General features: G+C 43.3%; 1 protein-coding gene across 4 annotated transcripts in view; it reads right to left on the reverse strand.

Moving 5' to 3' along the window:
* ADCYAP1R1 (ADCYAP receptor type I) overlaps window positions 1-20,364 on the reverse strand; it is a 335,354-nt gene that overhangs the window by 136,175 nt on the left and 178,815 nt on the right. For all 4 annotated transcript variants that reach the window (XM_077490662.1, XM_077490663.1, XM_077490664.1 and 1 more), the window contains exon 4: window positions 419-526. In XM_077490662.1, coding sequence (XP_077346788.1) covers window positions 419-526 — 108 coding nt within the window. The remainder of the gene's footprint in view (window positions 1-418; window positions 527-20,364) is intronic.

Genomic DNA, 20,364 nt, shown 5'->3' on the forward strand with positions numbered 1-20,364 from the left:
TATCAAGTTGAGGTCAGGACTCTGTGCAGGCAAGTCAAGTTCCTCCACCCCAAACTCGCTTATCCATGTCTTTACGGACTTGGGTTTGTGCACTGGTCAAAATCATTTGGTGGAGGGGGGATTACGGTGTGGGGTTGTTTTTCAGGGGTTTGGTTTGGCCCCTTAGTTCCAGTGAAGGGACCTCTTAAGACGTCAGCATACCAAGACGATTTGGACAATTTCATGCTCCCAACTTTGTGGGAACAGTTTGGGGATGACCCCTTCCTGTTCCAACATGACAGCTCACCAGTGCACAAAGCAAGGCTCCATAAAGACATGGAGGAGCGAGTTTGGGGTGGAGGAGCTTGACTGGCCTTTAGTATACTTTGAAACGATATGTAGATTTCATTGATAGAATGGCAGGAAAGTTGCCTCTTACCGTCTTCGGAGTCGATCATGCTGAACCACGCCGGGCAGTGGACGTAGACCACTTCGCCAACCACAGCCGACTTCCAACATGTTATGTTATCCCACATTCCCAGGCAGCCTGAAAGACAGAAAAATAAACTTTTAGAATGTTTACCTTTTCCCCTTTCCTTTGTGGACCAAAGTTTTATAAGGCTTTTTTTTTGTTTGTTTTTCTTTTCTTTTTTTTTAACAATTTAATGTGATGGTTGTGATGGCACTGGGTTCCATTTATCAGGATTTTATATGATGGTGATGGCTCTCTGTTGATTTAGGCGGATAACAGAGAAGGAGGTATACCAGGATATAGGGGCTTCAAGATTTCATAATCAATTATATTATCATATTATACTAATAATCTCAGAACTCAGGACTGTACAAACACAACACAAATAATGAATAAATGGCAATACAATACTTGTATGTGTGTAAAAAAAAAAAATATATATATATATATATATATATATATATATATATATATATATATATAGTATAGTATAGTATAGTATAGTGTGTGTATATATATATATATATATATATATATATATATATATATATATATATATATATATATATATATACACACACACACACTTTTTTTTAAAGTAAAACTATTATTTATTTCTATAAATAAATATATATATCAACAGTATAAAAAATACAAAGTGCACCTCCATTGTTCTGTATCATATATATATATATATATATATATATATATATATATATATATATATATATATATATATATATGTATGTGTGTGTGTGTGTGTGTGTGTGTATATATATATATATATATATATATATATATATATATATATATATATATATATATATATATATATATATATATATATATATATGTATTATATATATATATATGTATTATATATACAGACACACAAGGGGTCTTCCTTCCTTATAATGACAAAAAACACAGATATATATATATATATATATATATATATATATATATATATATATATATATATATATATATATATATATATATTGAACATTAATTAAATGAATGTAGAGAATAAAGGTCAAGCCGATCACTTTTACCTGTTAGTAAAAAAAATAAAAATAAAAAAAAATAAAGAACTCTAAAAACAAAATTAATTGATTAATTAATAGGCTATACATTTAATTTCAGAGAAAAATACTTATACTTTCTAAGAAATACGGAATAGTGAATACACTGACCATCCAATGTAAGGGGTACTACACTGACCACCAATGTAAGGGGCACTACACCGACCATCAATGTAAGGGGCACTGCACTGACCACCAATGTAAGTGGCACTACATTCCCCACAATGTAAGGGAGCACTACACTGACCACCAATGTAAGTGGCACTACATTCACCACCAATGTAAGGGGGCACTACACTGACTACCAATGTAAGGGGCACTACACTGACCACCAATGTAAGGGGCACTACACTGACCATCAATGTAAGGGGCACTGCACTGACCACCAATGTAAGTGGCACTACATTCCCCACAATGTAAGGGAGCACTACACTGACCACCAATGTAAAGGGGCACCACACTGACCACCAATGTAAGGAGCACTACATTCACCACCAATGTAAGGGAGCACTACACTGACCACCAATGTAAAGGGGCACCACACTGACCATCAATGTAAGGGGCACTGCACCGACCATCAAAGTAAGGGGCACTAAACTGACCCTCAATGTAAGAGGAAACTACACTGGCCACCAATGTAGGGGCGCACTACAATGACCACCAATGAAGGGGCGCTACACTGACCACCAATGTAAGGGGAGGGGCACTACACTGGCCACCAATGTAAGGGGAACTACACTAACCACCATTGCCAGGGAGCACTACACTGACCACCAATGCAATGGGCCATTACACTGACCATCAAGGTCATATGATACTACACTGTAAAGGAAAAAGGGTTGGGACTTTGTATGAGGCATAGGACAGTTACGTCACAATTGCCTCCATCCCTGTCAAAATGAAGCAAGAAAAGAAGTTGGAACTTTGCATGAAGCATGTGGATTTGGAAGCAAAAAATTAGCTGTATAGGTCTGATAATGTTGAATTTATTAACTATTACACAGTAAAATACATCAAAAGCAGTGGTACATATTGCATATTCCATCATGATTAATTACATTGGCATATTGCACATTGATGATGATATTCAAGTATATTTTGTAAAACAGTATATACAGAATATGTTATAAAACTTGATTATAGAATTTGTGGCTCGACGCGTTTCATGGCTAACTTGCCATTCATCAGGAGATTGCTTCCCTGCTTTTCCTGCATGTGCCGCCTCAGCTCCCATGCCAGATCGTGTCCCCGGCTGCCCACGCGACCACTGCTACGCCCTTTCCATTGCCTCACCTGTTAGTATGGGTGGTTGACTCAAGCAAATTCCGTCTATCTCTATTTTTTTATTTTTACTTTTTATATACAAGATTTACTCATTGTCTGATCTAATACTTTCATTTTATAGACATCCAGTTTACATCAGCTCCTGATGAGTGGCAAGTTAGCCACGAAACGCGTTGAGATTCAGATGCCACAAATTCTATAGTTTTTACATTATTATTATTATTATTTTTTTTTACATTATGTATTGTAAAAAGAAAAACTGCACTATTACCAAAACCCACCCACTAAGCAGCGGCTCAAATCGTTATACAAACGCCACACAATTACAAAATATAAGGAGCTGCGCTAAAATAAATACGTGATTGTGATAAAAAAAAAAAAAAATGTGTGATCTAACAAAGTATGGAATGCAAACAATTCTGAATAAAAAACATTAATAGCAAGAAACACCTACACCCATAATGAAGTGAGATAACACCAAGTCCAAAACTGAAATTCAGATACCATGATAGTGTAAAATTCATAAAAGTGCTCAAAATGAATTGATGAATTAATTAATGAATTCATTGATTCATAAAAATTAAATAATTAATTTATTGATAACACTTAACCACTTTCAGACCGGACCATTTTGCTGGCTTAAGACCAGAGCACTTTTTGCGATTCGGCACTGCGTCGCTTTAACTGACAATTGCGCGGTCGTGCGACGTGGCTCCCAAACAAAATTGACGTCCTTTTTTTCCCACAAATAGAGCTTTCTTTTGGTGGTATTTGATCACCTCTACGGTTTTTAATTTTTGCGCTATAAACGAAAAAAAAGCGTAAATTTTGAAAAAAAACGCATTATTTTTTACTTTTTGTTATAAAAAATATCCCCCAAAAATATATAAAAAAACATTTTTTTTCCCTCAGTTTAGGCCGATACGTATTCTACATATTTTTGGTAAAAAAAATTGCAATAAGCGATTATTGATTGGTTTGCGCAAAAGTTATAGCGTTTACAAAATAGGGGATAGTTTTATGGCATTTTTATAAATATTTTTTTTTTTACTAGTAATGGCGGCGATCAGCGATTTTTATTGTGACTGCGACATTATGGCGGACACATCGGACATTTTTGACACATTTTTGGGACCATTGTCATTTATACAGCAATCAGTGCTATACAAATGCAGTGATTCCTGTGTAAATGACACTGGCATTGAAGGGGTTAACCAGGGGGTGGCAGTGTAGGGGTTAAGTGTTCCTAGGGGCGTGTTACTAACTGTGGGGGGCTGGGCTTTGTGTTAGTGAACACTGATCTCTGCTCCAATCACATGGAGCAGAGATCAGCGTCACTTGTTGCTGGGCAGAACGGGGAGATGCTGTTTACAACGGCATCTCCCCGTTCAGCCGCCCCGTGAGATGATCGCGGGAATCCCCGCGGCGATTGAGTCCGCGGGACCAGCGACCGGACTCACAGGGGTCCCGACAGGCACGCGAGCGCCCCACTGGCGGCACGCACGCAATGGCAGGGCGGAATATAAAATGGACGTACCTGTACGCTAATATGCCTGCCCGGTGTGCGCCGGTCAGGAACTGGTTCATAAGGACACATTCAATTTTTAACAAATTATCAGTCCATATATAATATCCAATCGGAAACTGTAGAAATTCATGCAGAGGTGTCAGCAGGAACTTAGTGTTGAATCAAACAAACACCCTTTCGAAAGTGCTGTAAAGTATAAAGCATGCCACCACCAATGAATACTCTGGCCGTTTACCAGAACCCTAGGTCCCTATTATATGGGACCTAGAAATGCAAAGATTGATCATCAGGATTAACACTCAGGATGGCAGACAGGCAGTCCCTCGCCCCCCCAGCAGCAGGATGTCAGACAGCGATAAGCCGTTTCATAAATAAGGAATAAAAATGCTCGCATAGCATAAAAACCTTTAAAATGTATTAGCACAATAAGTAGATATAAACTCACATTATCCGGATACAGAAAAAGGCCATAAAAAACACACAAGGCGGCCGCCTCTTGACTACCGTCCGTTAGTTCCGGGACTGGCGTAGAACGCGGTGACGTCAGCGTGCTGCTCCTCCCTATGCGTTTCATCACTCCAAAGAAGTGGTCGCCGGATACGTTCTGTATATACTGTTTTACCGAATTTACTTGAATATCATCGTCAATGTGCAATATGCCAATGTATGAATCAATTAATCATGATGCAATATACAATATGTACCACTGCTTTTGATGTATTTTACTGTGTAGTATTTCATAAATTCAACATTATCAAAGCCATATGACACTACACTTACCACAAACATAAGTGGGCACTACACTGGCCACCAATGTAAGGGGGCACTACACTGGCCACCAATGTAAAGGGGCACTACACTGGCCACCAATGTAAAGGGGCACTACACTGGCCACCAATGTAAAGGGGCACTACACTGGCCACCAATGTAAGGGGGCACTACACTGGCCACCAATGTAAGGGGGCACTACACTGGCCACCAATGTAAGGGGGCACTACACTGGCCACCAATGTAAAGGGGCACTACACTGGCCACCAATGTAAGGGGGCACTACACTGGCCGCCAATGTACGGGGGCACTACACTGGCCACCAATGTAAGGGGGCACTACACTGGCCGTCAATGTAAGGGGGCACTACACTGGCCGTCAATGTAAGGGGGCACTACACTGACCGCCAATGTAAAGGGGCACTACACTGGCCACCAATGTAAAGGGGCACTACACTGGCCACCAATGTAAGGGGGCACTACACTGGCCACCAATGTAAAGGGGCACTACACTGGCCACCAATGTAAAGGGGCACTACACTGGCCACCAATGTAAAGGGGCACTACACTGGCCACTAATGTAAGGGGGCACTACATAGACCATCAAGGTAATGGGGCACAACACTTACCACCAATGTAAGGGGGCACTTCTCCACTAATTACCAATGTCAGTAAACAGACTTTAATGTTTTAAACACCAGAACATTTTTTTATTGCCTGTGTTTTTATTTCCAGACCGTTATTATTATTACTTCATTTCATGATTACTAAAATAATGTTGTCCTTTCTTTCTCAGCTCACTACTCTTGCTAACACGCCATGAGTTGCACATATAGTAATATTTTTAGAAGGGGTTTCCTGACACCTGGAAGTCGTTTCAAGGGTTCCTTCGTGTTAAAAAAGTCAGATCCAATGAGCAGGTTTTTTATGTGCATTTTTTTCTGCCTCTATTTTGGGGATATTTTTAGGGATATCTTCCCTTGGCCTACACTATTACCTGCCAATCTCTCCATCTGCCTCTAGCACCGAGCCTCCAGTCTTTGAGGGTATAGAACAGTGATATGCAATTAGCGGACCTCCAGCTGTTGCAGAACTACAAGTCCCATGAGGCATAGCAAGACTCTGACAGCCACAAGCATGACACTCAGAGGCAGAGGCATGATGGGACTTGTAGTTTTGCAACAGCTGGAGGTCCGCTAATTGCATATCCCTGGTTTAGAAGGACTCACATCATGTGATATAGTCCCCAATCTCTAATATTCTTTTCTCCTCTATCCTGAATATCTGTGCTCGGAACTTTGACTTTTCATCGTGTCTAGTCTTGTATTTCCAAGTGGACTAGAACTCAAAAAGTGCCTTTGAATGGGATGCTGTATCCATGAGAAATGTGGGAAAAGAAGTCTTCAACCCTATTTTTTTTTTTAATTACACCACACCTAACCGCATGGGGCTGCTAATGCGTGGGGTGGTGCCATTAACCACTTCAGCCTCGGACCAATAAATACCTTAAGGACCAGAGGTCTTTTTGCAATTTCGCACTGCGCTGCTTTAACTGGTAATTGCGCGGTCATGCAATATTGCACCCAAACGAAATTTGCGTCCTTTTCTTCCCACAAATAGAGCTTTCTTTTGATGGTATTTGATTGCCTCTGCGATTTTTTTTTTTTGCGATATAAATGGAAAAAGAGCGAAAATTTTGAAAAAAAAAGATATTTTCTTCTTTTTGTTATAAGAAAAATCGAATAAACTAAATTTTAGTCATACATTGAGGGCAAAATTTATTCAGCCACATGTCTTTAGTAAAAAAAATGTCAATAAGCGAATATTTTTTGGTTTGCGCAAAAGTTATAGCGTCTACAAACTAGAGTACATTTTCTGGAATTTACACAGCTTTTAATTTATGACTGCCGATCTCATTTCTTGAGGTGCTAAAATGGCAGGGCAGTACAAATCCCCCCCAAATGACCCCATTTTGGAAAGTAGACACCCCAAGGAAATTGCTGATGGGTATGTTGAGCCCATTGAATATTTATTTTTTTTGTCCTAAGGGATTGAATAATGACAAAAAAAATAAATAAATTTTTTTTTACAAAAAGTTGTCACTAAATGATATATTGCTCACACATGCCATGGTTATATGTGGAATTGCACCCCAAAATACATTCTGCTGCTTCTCCCGAGTACGGGGATACCACATGTGTGGGACTTTTTGGGAGTCTAGTCGAGCACGGCACCCCGAAAACCAATCACCACCTTCAGGATTTCTAAGGGTGCAAATTTTTGATTTAACTCCTCACTACCTATCACAGTTTCGAAGGCCATAAAATGCCAAAATAGCACAAAACCCCCCCAAATGACCCCATTTTGGAAAGTAGACACCCCAAGCTATTTACTGAGAGGCATGTTGAGTCCATGGAATATTTTATATTTTGCCAAAAGTTGCGGGAATATTACAAACTTTTTTTTTTTTGCACAAAGTTGTCACTAAATGATATATTGCTCACACATGCTATGGGCAGAAGTCAAATTACACCCCAAAATAAATTCTGCTGCTTCTCCCGAGTACGGGGATACCACATGTGGGGGACTTTTTGGGAGCCTAGCCACGTACGGGACCCCGAAAACCAAGCACTGCCTTCCGGATTTGAATATAAAATGCTATAAAAAACAAACTAACCAGAGTCACCCGTAACACTTATACGGTGATCAGTGGTGAAAGGGTTAACTAGGGGCAATCAGGTGGTTCAAATTTTTATTAGGTAGTATATGGGGGTCCCTGGCGCTATATAAAAACCTGACGGGGAACCTAAATAACTAACTGGCTAACCAGCGTCACCAGTGACACTTATACTGTGATCGCTGGTGAAAGGGGGTGAAAGGGTTAACTAGCAGCAATCAGGGGGTTAAAACCATTATTGGGTAGTATATCGGGGTACCTAGCGCTATAAAAACCTGGCGGTGAACCTAAAAAAATAACTAGCTACCTAGCGACACTAGCGACACTGATGCAGCGTTCAGAAAAATTATCGCTTAGTGACACTGGCAAAAGGGGGTGAAAGGGTTAACTAGCGGAAATCAGGGGGTTAAAACCATTATTGGGTAGTATATCGGGGTACCTAGCGCTATAAAAACCTGGCGGTGAACCTAAAAAAATAACTAGCTACCTAGCGACTGTAGCGACACTAATGCAGCGATCAGAAAAACGATCGCTTAGTGACACTGGCAAAAGGGGGTGAAAGGGTTAACTAGCGGCAATCAGGGGGTTAAAAACATTATTGGGTAGTATATCGGGGTACCTAGCGATATAAAAACCTGGCGGTGAACCTAAAAAAAATAACTAGCTACCTAGCGACACATGCAGCGATCAGAAAAATGATCGCTTAGTGACACTGGCAAAAGGGGGTGAAAGGGTTAACTAGCGGCAATCAGGGGGTTAAAAACATTATTGGGTAGTATATCGGGGTACCTAGCGCTATAAAAACCTGGCGGTGAACCTAAAAAAATAACTAGCTACCTAGCGACTGTAGCGACACTAATGCAGCGATCAGAAAAACGATCGCTTAGTGACACTGGCAAAAGGGGGTGAAAGGGTTAACTAGCGGCAATCAGGGGGTTAAAAACATTATTGGGTAGTATATCGGGGTACCTAGCGATATAAAAACCTGGCGGTGAACCTAAAAAAATAACTAGCTACCTAGCGACACTAGCGACACATGCAGCGATCAGAAAAATGATCGCTTAGTGACACTGGCAAAAGGGGGTGAAAGGGTTAACTCTAGGGGCAATCAGGGGGTTAAATCTTTATTGGGGGGTGATAGGGGGCTACCCTGGACCTAACACTAACTGTCCTGACAGTTTTTACTGTCACAACTGACACTGAATGCATTGATCAGTAAAGAAATGATCAATGCAATCAGTGACACTGTGACTGGGGGGGGAGGGGGGGCGGGGGGGGGATCGGGGGGGCGATCGGGGGGGGGATCGGGGGGGGTTTGTGTGCCTGTGTGTACCTACATGTCAGTGTAGTGTTGGTGCACACTTACTTTTACTGTTCTCCTCGTAGTCCGGTCAAAAAGACCGCCCCGAGGAGAATGACATCACTTCCTCCTTCCTGTGTAAACAATACACAGGGGAGGAAGCTTCTCATTGGCCAGGAGCGATCCAGAGGGGGTGGCCGAAAACCAACGGCCATCCCCTCATCACGGAGCGCTCCTGGACCGAATCGGACCGCCGTAACCAGCGGGAGGGGGTCCGATCGGACCCCCCACCCGCTGGAAGGCAATCACGTAGATGTACGTGATTATGCCTGCCTGTGCCATTGTGCTGACGTACAATGGCAATACGGCGGGCCTCAAGTGGTTAAAGTGTCACTAAACCCACATCATAAAAAACGGTGAACACACGGTGTATTCCATGCTGTCCATACTCACTCAGTCACTATGAGATTCCTTTTCTGTGTTCTACAAAAAAAAAAACCTGGTTGATCCTGCTACTCTCTATCTCCAACTTCTGTCCATGTCCCTATTAAAGCAACGGATTTTGCAGCTGTGGTGGCAACTCTGCACATGCTCAGTTGTCAGTAAGTTTCAATGCTGAGCATTTCCTCCATATCACATCTGAGCAGCCCATGCGACTATAGAGCAGGGTTTCTCAACTCCAGTCCTCAAGGCCCCCCCGACAAGTCATGTTTTCAGGATTTCCCCCAGATGAGAAACAGGCGTGGTAATTACTAAGGAAGTGAAACTTAACAAATTACCTGGTGCAAAATAATGGAAAGCCTGAAAACATGACCTGTTGGGTGGGCCTTGAGGACTGGAGTTGAGAAACACTGTTATAGAGTCACACATATTATTATTATTTAAGGTACTTTTATAGCACCGTCAATTTACGCAGCGCTTTACATATACATTGTACATTCACATCAGTCCCTACCCTCAAGGAGCTTACAATCTAAAGTCCCCAACTCACATTCATATACTAGGGGCCAATTTAGACAAAAGCCAATAAACCTACCAGCATGTCTCTGGATTGTGGGAGGAAACCGGAGTACCCAGAGGAAACCCACACAGGCACAGGGAGAACATGCAAACTCCAGGCAGGTAGTGTTGTGGTCGGGATTCGAACCCTTTTTACTGCAAGCACCACTGTTCTGCCCACTACACCACTGTGCCGCCCATACGGGTGTATACACAGTGGCCCACTCCCTCCCCCCCCTCCATGCCCACTAACCAGCTAAACACAATGGGGGCGGGATATTACATGTGAATTGATGGAGGCTTCACCTCCCTCTTATTCTAAAGGCTGGAGGGGCATGACACAAGCCTGTGACTGACAAAAATCCACCCACACCATGTTATTTCCACAAAATGATAAAGATATGATTTCAAATATATATATATAAATATATATATATATATATATATATATATATATATATATATATATTTGTATGACAATTTAAAACAGTTTATTGATATGAATTATTTCTTTTTACTCCGTATTCCAAAGGCCATTTTTTTTTATTCTATATGACCAGCAGCAGAGGACTAGAAGCTCCTCCTGCTTATGTTTCCCTGCAGACAGGCTGGGAGAGAGCCAGTCATGTGACAGCTTGACGGTTAGGAAAAAGGTACTTAGATTTTTTTTTTTTTTTTTTTTGATAATTACAGTACCATCATCCATACACAGAAATAGAAGGGATAATGTAAATTAAACAGTGTGTGTTTAGTATCACTTTAACCACTTCAGCCCCCGAAGAATTTACCCCCTTCCTGACCAGGCACTGCGTCGCTTTAACTAACAATTGCACGGTCATGCGACGTTGTACCAAAAAAAAATAAAAAATGTATGTCCTTTTTTCCCCACATATAGAGCTTTCTTTTGGTGGTATTTGATCACCTCTGCGGTACAATATTTTGTACTTTTTGCTATAATAAATATAAAAAAAAGAAAAAATTGTCTTCATCAGTTTAGGCTGATATGTATTCTTCTACATATTTTTGGTAAAAAAAAAAAAAAAAACACAATAAGCGTATATTGATTGGTTTGCACAAAAGTTATAGCGTCCACAAAATAGGGGATATATTTATGCCATTTTTATCATCAGTTTTTTTTTTTTTTACTAGTAATGGTGGTGATCAGTGATTTTTTAGTGGGACTGCAACATTGCGGCGGACAAATTGGATACTTTTCACACTTAAGTTTTTTTTTTTTTGGAGGCATTTTTTCTTTGCATAACTTTCCGGACGAGAGTTCCTTTGTGGTCCAGATGGTCCTTCCCAGCCTAAGGTCCATCCCTGGCCTACTCTTCTCCTGAGGTCTGGTATGTTGGTTGTCCACAACACCCTTTGGAATATTCTTCTACATATTTTTGGTAAAAAAAAAAAAAAAAACGCAATTAGCGTATATTGATGGGTTTAAGTTTTTTTTTTTTTGGAGGCATTTTTTCTTTGCATAACTTTCCGGACGAGAGTTCTTTTGTGGTCCAGATGGTCCTTCCACGTCTAAGGTCCATCCCTGGCATACTCTTCGTCTGAGGTCTGGTTTGGTGGTTTTCCACAACACCCTTTGGAGTTGTGTTTGGAGGTCCTTGGTCCCATGGAGTTCCGTTGATCTGCCGATCCCGGCATCCTTGCCTTTATGACTCGTTGTGGCTGACATTCGAGTCCACCTGTTCCCGATAAGAGTAGACCTTTTTTGGTTGAAGATCAAGGTTTGAGCATCCTTGATGCTTCTCATGTGGGACAGTGCCAGCGTATTCCATCCTTGATCAGTCATCATTTGGTGGTTGATGCACATGGTCGAGCCTTGTATATTCCTTCTCAAAAATAAAATGTGCAAAACGAAACAATTTATACCAGAGAATTCACGGTAATAAGCTCCCAGCTGTCACAATAGAATTATTATTGATTATTGTTTTTATTTTTATTTTTTATTTTTTTTACTTTAATTATTTTGGACTTGTGTTTTTAACCTAGTTTGTGCAAAAACTGATGTTCTAAAAATATATCCTGGCCTCGTTTATTCGCTTGATATTGATTTATCGGCCAGGTATATATTCTGCAGATGGCTGTGGAGTTGATGTTATTTATGTAGATACGTCATGGCAGCAGATGTCCTGTCCTGATTGGTCAGCGCGACGGGGATTGATGGCTCTGTTATCATAAATGAGCAGAGTAGAACCTTCAGGCATTTCACTTTACTCAGTATAATGAGAAAGCAGCTGGTGTTTTCTCTAATAGAGTCGTATGGTGGAATCACTTCTCTCCCTCCTCCCTCCAGTCTGCAGCACACGCCGCCTCTTCCCAATCCGCACTAAATGCACAATACATTACCCCGTGGCACACCATGGCACAGCGCCCCCCTGAAGCTTCAGCCTTTATTAATTTTTTTATATTATATCTGAGACGAGAAAGCGCGTACGAATGGGGATGTCTATCTCAGCTTGGTGCAATATAACACAGATATACAATGCAGAGACTCCCCGGAACACAAGCAGTGCCACAAATGGTTTACAAAATAATATAATCACAAGCTGAGATGAACCAAAAAAAAAAAAGAAGCAGAACAAAAGCAGACAAAAATAGCAACATAAAAATGGAAAGCCCATTAATAGATAAATAGGCCAGCATTATTCAACCCAGTTCTTCTGAGATTAGGTTGTCCTGGACCTGGCCCCTAGTGTGTGACTGGACAGTGAATAGAGAAACAGCGCAGTGTTGTCCTGAACCTGGCCTCCAGCCTGTGAATGGAGAGTGAATAGAGAAACAGCACAGTTTTGTCCTGGGCCTGGCAGAGGTTACCCTGGACCTGGCCCCCAGCCTGTGACTGGACAGTGAATAGAGAAACAGCACAGTTTTGTCCTGGGCCTGGCACAGGTTGTCCTGGACCATGCCCCTAGCCTGTGACTGGACAGTGAATAGAGAAACAGCACAGTGTTGTCCTGGGCCTGGCACAGGTTGTCCTGAACCTGGCCTCCAGCCTGTGAATGGAGAGTGAATAGAGAAACAGCACAGTTTTGTCCTGGGCCTGGCAGAGGTTGCCCTGGACCTGGCCCCCAGCCTGTGACTGGACAGTGAATAAAGAAAGAACACAGCGTTGTCCTGGGCTTGGCACAGGTTGTCCTGGACTTGGACCCCAGCTTGTGACTGGACAGTGAATAGAGAAACAGCACAGTGTTATGTCCCTTTGACACAGGGTCTCTCAGGGTGTTGCTAGCAATGCTGCCAGTATCTGCTCAGCAAGTTACACACAGGCTGGATGCACTTCTTAACCAGGGAAGGGTTTATTACTCACTCAGAAAGCAATGTACATTCTTACATGGAGGAGTCATATACAACAGGTCTCCCTCTAAGTTTCATGCTGCTGCTTCCAGTCCCGCACACACTGTAACTGACTTCTTGGTACAGCCCCTTCCCCAGCATGCATCAGGAGAAAGGGGTTAAGGGTCACAGTGATTCTGCATAAACATTACACACGGGTTGTCCTGGACCTGCCCCCTAGCCTGTGACTGAATAATGTGTATTGAAACAGCACAGTGTTGTCCTGGGCCTGGCACAGGTTGTCCTGGACCTGGCCTCCAGCCTGTGACTGGACAGTGGATAGAGAAACAGCACAGTGTTGTCCTGGGCCTGGCCCCCAGCCTGTGACTGGACAGTAACAAAAATAGCAACATAAAAATGGAAAGCACATTAATAGATAAATAGCCCAGCATTATTCAACCCAGTTCTTCTGAGATTAGGTTGCCCCCAGTCTGTGACTGGACAGTGAATATAGAAACAGCACAGTGTTGTCCTGGGCCTGGCACAGGTTGTCCTGGACCTGGCCCCCAGCCTGTGACTGGACAGTGAATAGAGAGACAGCACAGTTTTGTCCTGGGCCTGGCACAGGTTGTCCTGGATCTTGCCCCTAGCCTGTGACTGAACAATGAATAGAGAAACAGCACAGTGTTGTCCTAGGCCTGGCCCCAGCCTGTGACTAGACAGTAACAAAAATAGCAACATAAAAATGGAAAGCCCATGAATAGATAAATAGGCCAGAATTATTCAACCCAGTTCTTCTAAGATTAGGTTGCCCCCAGCCTTACACTGGACAGTGAATAGAGAAACAGCACAGTGTTGTCCTGGGCCTGGCACAGGTTGTCCTGGACCTGGCCCCCAGCATGTGACTGGACAGTGAATAAAGGAACAGCCCAGTGCCTGGCACAGGAGTATCTGTCACCACCTACTGTATTACTGTCACAAGGGATGTTTACATTCCTTGTGACAGCAATAAAAGAGATCAGAATTTTTATTTTATTTTTTTAAAAGGGACAATGTAAAATAAATAAAAAAATAGGAAAAAATAATAATTTTAAAGCGCCCCCATCCCTGCGTGCTCGCACAGCAAAAAAACGCATACGCGAGTCGCGCCTGAAAATGTAAACGGTGTTCAAATCCCACATGTGAGGTATCGCCGCGATTGTCAGAGTGAGAGCAATCGCGCTAGTGAAAGACCTCCTCCTTAACTCTAACCTGGTAACCGTTAGATTTTTTTAAAGAAGGGAATACCACCGCTTCAGGCAGGTCAGCTGAAACAAAAACTTCTGCCCTAGATATCAAGAGCCCCAGGTTCTGGCAAGTGCGTCTAGCAAATGAAGATAGATGGAAATTTTTGGACAGCCGCACTCCAGAGAAAATTTCTTTTGCCTTTTATTGAAAAATCGGGATCACACTGTACAAGCCACAGCAAAGCAATACAAAAAAGAGATAACGAGTTTCACACTACAGAAAGCGCTTACTCAGCTATGAGTAAGCACTTTCTGTAGTGTGAAACTCGTTATCTCTTTTTTGTATTGCTTTGCTGTGGCTTGTACAGTGTGATCCCGATTTTTCAATAAAAGGCAAAAGAAATTTTCTCTGGAGTGCGGCTGTCCAGAATTTTACTTTTTTTTTTAAAGCGTCACTTATGGAGTTTTTAGGTACCGTAGTTTGTCGCCATTCCACAAGTGTGCGCAATTTCAAAGCTTGACATGTTAGGTATCTATTTACATGGCGTAACATAATTTTTGACAGTATACTAAAAAAATTGGGCAAACTTTACTTTATGTTTATAAAGTGTTTATGTTTTATTGTTTATTTATTTTTTATTTATGAAAGTGTTTTTTTTTTCCCCAAAAAATTGCATTTGAAAGATCACTGCGCAAATACAGTGTGACATAATATATTGCAACGACCACCATTTTATTCTCAATGCATGAATTTATCTATTGGTGATAGAGGGGTGGCAGGAGAGAGGGGGCAGCGCCCGTGCGTCCTTAAAGCATGGGCCCCCACTGCAGGCAAGCAATATATATGGAGCCTGGCACTTTCCAGGAACAAGCGTGATGGGAATTATGTAGGTGTTCTTACTGAATCCCTCTGCATGCAATTAAAATTGTGCGCTCTTAGAGCAATCAGATCCTGAATACATATCCAGAGATCTGATTATGCATGTTGCGGGAATACAGGCTGCAGATCTACGCTTGCTGAGACTTGCTTTGAAGTTCCTCCGCTACCTACACATTACTCAACGCTACCTAAAATAAATATTTCTGAAGCCGGAAGTGCTAATGCCGTAATATTTGACAGTTCCATGTCCTCTCCTGGGTTTGCTGTTCCATCTCTTAGTAACCCCAGAGTGCAGCTTATCCAGGATCCCCACCCAAACTCACCGCCCATCCAGTCTATGGGAAGATTTGTGTAGTATGTCTGTACTGAGAGGAAGCAGAGCTCAGCAACGGGCCGCATTCAATAGCAGATCATATATTTCACACATTCAGATGTCCAGCACCGCCTGCACAGGGGCACAAGATGGCGTCACACGCTAAAACCACTTGTGTGTTTCCTGTCACAGGGGACACTAAATATCAGAAATATATGAGCCTTGTTAACTGCAAGTCACACTACATCCCTGAGAAGCTAAAGATATATTCTTTTTAAAAGAAGCAATTGCACCTCGTGCCAAAGAAAAAAGCTAAAACTACTATTGTGTAATGTGTATATTATTAAAATATGTCAAGTCAAAAATATATTTTTCTCGTTTTGGATGGAGTGCTGAGGGATTAGAACCCCAGTTGAGATTTTGACCTTGTTCACACAGGCTGCCAGGGGGTGGTAAAAAATATAGGTGGTTGGGTATTGTTTTTAGCACCCATCACCATCCCCAACTTCCATCTCTGACCGCCTCTCAGTCCTCGCCGGCATTCCTCTCCCAGCTCTCCCGACTGTGCCTGCCACTCACCGACTGTGCCTATCACTCACCGACTGTGCCTGCCACTCACCGACTGTGCCTGCCACTTACCGACTGTGCCTACCATTCACCGACTGTACCTGCCACTCACCGACTGTACCTGCCACTCACCGACTGTGCCTGCCACTCACTGACACCTGATGGATCCCATCCTGGAGACTTGCCTGGCAGTATTCCCCGCTGTCCTCTCCTGCTCCTGTTTAGGACACCCCTTGGATTGCATGGGGTTCCCTTACAGCTCCGAGCCCCTGGCCCAAGGTCACCCTCCCCCCAGACTGGGGGGCTCCCTCCAAGACCCTGACAGCCTAATACTTCATCTCCAGTTCTTCCACCCGAACAATTCCTCACCAGCTAGGTATTTAACCACTTGAGACCCGCGCTATAGCCGAATGACGGCTACAGCGCGGACCTCCTTTGCCGGGACTACGTCTATTGACGTTGTCCCGTGCACGAGTGGCCTGCGCGCCCCCTGAGTCTATGAGACTCGCCTGATCACTGATCCGAGCAAGGGGTCGATCCCGACCCCTTATCACATGATCAGCTGTCAGCCAATGACAGCTGATCATGTGATACAACGGAGCCGGTAATCGGCTATCATTCCTCCTCGCGCTGACAGCGCGAGGAGAAAAAAAAAGAGCCGATCACCGGTGGCCGTAATCGGGACATCAGTCCCGATCACGGCCAGCCCTGCCAGTGCCCACCTGCCCCCTGCCAGTGCCACCTCATTAAAAAATAAGTGCCCCCGTCAGTGCCACCCAGCAGTGCCCATAGTGCCACCCAGCAGTGCCCACAGTGCCACCCAGCAGTGCCACCCAGCAGTGCCCACAGTGCCACCCAGCAGTGCCCAAAATCTGCCTCAACAAAGGTGCTGCACCCCAGTGCCACATATCCGTGCCCATCAGTGTCATCTACCAGTGCCCATCAGTGCCCATCAGTGCCGCCCATCAGTGCCCAGCAGTGCCACCTGTCAGAGCCACCTATCAGTGCCACCTATCAGTGCCCATCAGTCCCATCTATCAGTGGTACCTATCAGTGCCCCTTAGTGCCACCCATCCGTGCCACCCATCCGTGCCATATTATCTGTGCCCATCTTTGCCCATCAGTGCCGCCTTATCTGTGCCCATCTGTGCCGCCTTATCTGTGCCTATTAGTGCCGCCTTATCTATGCCTATCAGTGCCCACCAGTGCAGCCTATCAGTGCCCACCAGTGCAGCCTATCAGTGCCGCCTCATCAGAGCACTTCAATGAAGGAGAAAAATGACCTGTTTGCAAAATTTTATAACAAACTATTAAACATGTTTTTTTTCTTTTTGCATCTTTTTTTGTTTGTTTAGCAAAAAATAAAACTCCCAGCTGTAATTAAATACCACCAAAAGAAAGCTCTATTTGTGTGAAAAAAATGATAAAAATGTAATTTGGGTACAGTGTTGTATGCCCGCGCAATTGTCATTCAAAGTGCATCAGCGCTGAAAGCTGAAAATTGGTCTGGGCAGAAGGGGGGTTTAAGTGCCCAGTAAGCAAGTGGTTAAGGAGGCCTGCCCCCTGCCAATCCAGGCTGGGGATTAACAGACATCCCAACCTGCAAAAACTAATTTCAGGGAGGTGGCAAACTCATTTCAGGGAAGTGGCGCTTTGCGCCCGCAAACGCCCATCCCCTGGCGACAAAATATTTTTTAAATCACTTTCTCAATATTTTTTTGCAGTTCTTCTGTGGAAGGGGGTGGGTGGCTGTGGATGGTGTCAGTATTTTTATTTTTAATAATTGTTTTTCTTTTACAATTTAATTTGTTTTTCATTTTTTTTCACAATGCTTTTTGGGGGCAGTGGATTGGGGCAGTTGACAGTGTTGGTAGGGAAGGGGAGAGTGGTGTCAATAGTTTATTTTTTTACACTTTTTCATTTTTTAGAATTTTTTTACAATATTTTTTGGGGGGCTTTGGTGAGATTTCAGGGTTCTAAACAGACCCCTCACATCTCCCCTTTGAGACAGACAAAGAGACTGAGGACACAGATCCCCCAGTCCCTTTCTCAGCACTAAAGATGAATGGACAGGAGACAGAGGCTGTGAGTCACCAGCCTACTCTAAACCACTCCCAGCCACAGATTGAAACAAACAGGCCTAGCCTAAATTTACCTGCGCTGACAAAAATCTTAACTCTAGCACCTACCTAAGTAGAGGGTGTTACACACACAGTTGCAGCATGGTGTGGTGGGCTTTCAAGGGTTGAAATAGTTATCCAAGAGGCAACACATCACCTCTGATTTTGTTGTGGTCTGTGTCGTTTCCACCCGCTCACACTATGGTACCCTTAGATGGCCTAAAGATTTGGGGGCCACTTACTCATCCATCAATTCTCACAGTAGTCTTTTATTACAACTTCTAAAGCTCTCCCTTTTAAAAGTTCCTGAAGTACCAGATTCACCATCAATGTACAGGATGTTCCACTGCTGGGAAGGAGACTTTCAAGTTCACTGCTAGTCTTCCAGGTTCTTGCCCTACAAAGATAAAACCCACTCTGGAAAACGTATGTAGAGATGGCCCCGCTGGGTTGCTACGTGTTACAGCATCCACACATTTCACCCTGCTCCCAGACCTCCATTAGACACACTTCTCAGTAGAACAAGATGGCTGACCCTAAACTTGACAGACTTTTATCTCAGAACACTTCTTCCAGAAGACTTCCTCCGGCACACCACTTCACTGTCCAACTTTAGTACTCCTGTCACACCATCAGCACATGACTAGGCCTCACTCTGAATAAGTCCCAGTGTCTTTACTTGATGGCCTTTTGTAGGCCGGGGTCTGCAGTACCCCTTTGTGGTAGCAACCGATTTACGTGAGAAGAATAAATGTAAATATAGTACTGATCCCAGCAGGTCTGACTTGCAAATCCTGCCCACCCTCCTGGCTGCAGGGACTTGACACAAAACTCCATCCAAATCTACATCCGGCTCCCCTGGCCTGTCTCTTCCAGATCTCTCCACTGTGCTTTCCACTCACCGACATCTTCCCAGGATCCTTCCTGAATGACTTTACTCCGGACGTGCTGACCAACTGTCTCCTCCAGCTCCTGTTCCAGGACAACTCTCCATGACCGTTTAAGGAGAGGCTCCCTCCTAGCTTCCGAGCTCCCCATCTGAGGTACCCCCCCCCGAAAGGGGGTTCCCTCAGACACGACAATCTAATGCCCTGTACACATGGTTGGACTTCCCGACGGAAAATGTGCGATCAGATCTTGTTGTCGGAAAATCCAATCGTGTGTGAGCTCCATCTGACTTTTTTCATCGGAATTTCCAATACACAAAGTTTGAGAGCTGGATCTGAAATTTTCCGACAACAAAGTCCGATCATTTAAATTCCGATCATGTGTAGACAATTCCGAGGGATAAAGTGCCATGCATGCTCAAAATAAATTACGAGACAAAAGCTATTGGCTACTGCCCTCTTTATAGTCCAGTCATACGTGTTGTACCTTACCGCGTTCTGAACAAGTGGATTTTTTGACAACTTTGTGAGACCGTGTGTATGCAAGACAAATTTGGAGCAAAATCCATCTGAAGAAATCCGACAGATTTTGTCGTGAGAAAAAATCTGACGGATTTTGACGTCGGAATGTCTGACCTTGTGTACAGGGCATAACACTCCATCATCCAGTTCAGCCAGAAGACAATTCCTCCCCCTGCAGGCTGACCATGGGTATATATAGGAGGTCCGCCCCCTGCCAATCATAATTGGGAATTGGTCAGAGGTCCTCATATGTACCCCATGTCACTCCAGCTCTCTGCCCTGCCCCTTTTCCAGAACCTTCTCCCTGGAAACAAAGGAGGCGGCCAAGAGCTGAGGCACATGTCAGTCAACTACTGCTACAGTAAACCACTCCTCTGTCCCCAGATCAAAAACAAACAGGCCTAGCTCACAGCATAGGCCTGCTTAAATTTACCTGTGCTGGCAGCTTACACAAAAACCTACACTAGCACCTA

Source organism: Lithobates pipiens, unplaced genomic scaffold (assembly GCF_037356315.1).
Source record: "Lithobates pipiens isolate NorthernLeopardFrog02 unplaced genomic scaffold, aLitPip1_a1.2 Scaffold_19, whole genome shotgun sequence".
In the NCBI taxonomy this organism is placed as follows: domain Eukaryota; kingdom Metazoa; phylum Chordata; class Amphibia; order Anura; family Ranidae; genus Lithobates; species Lithobates pipiens.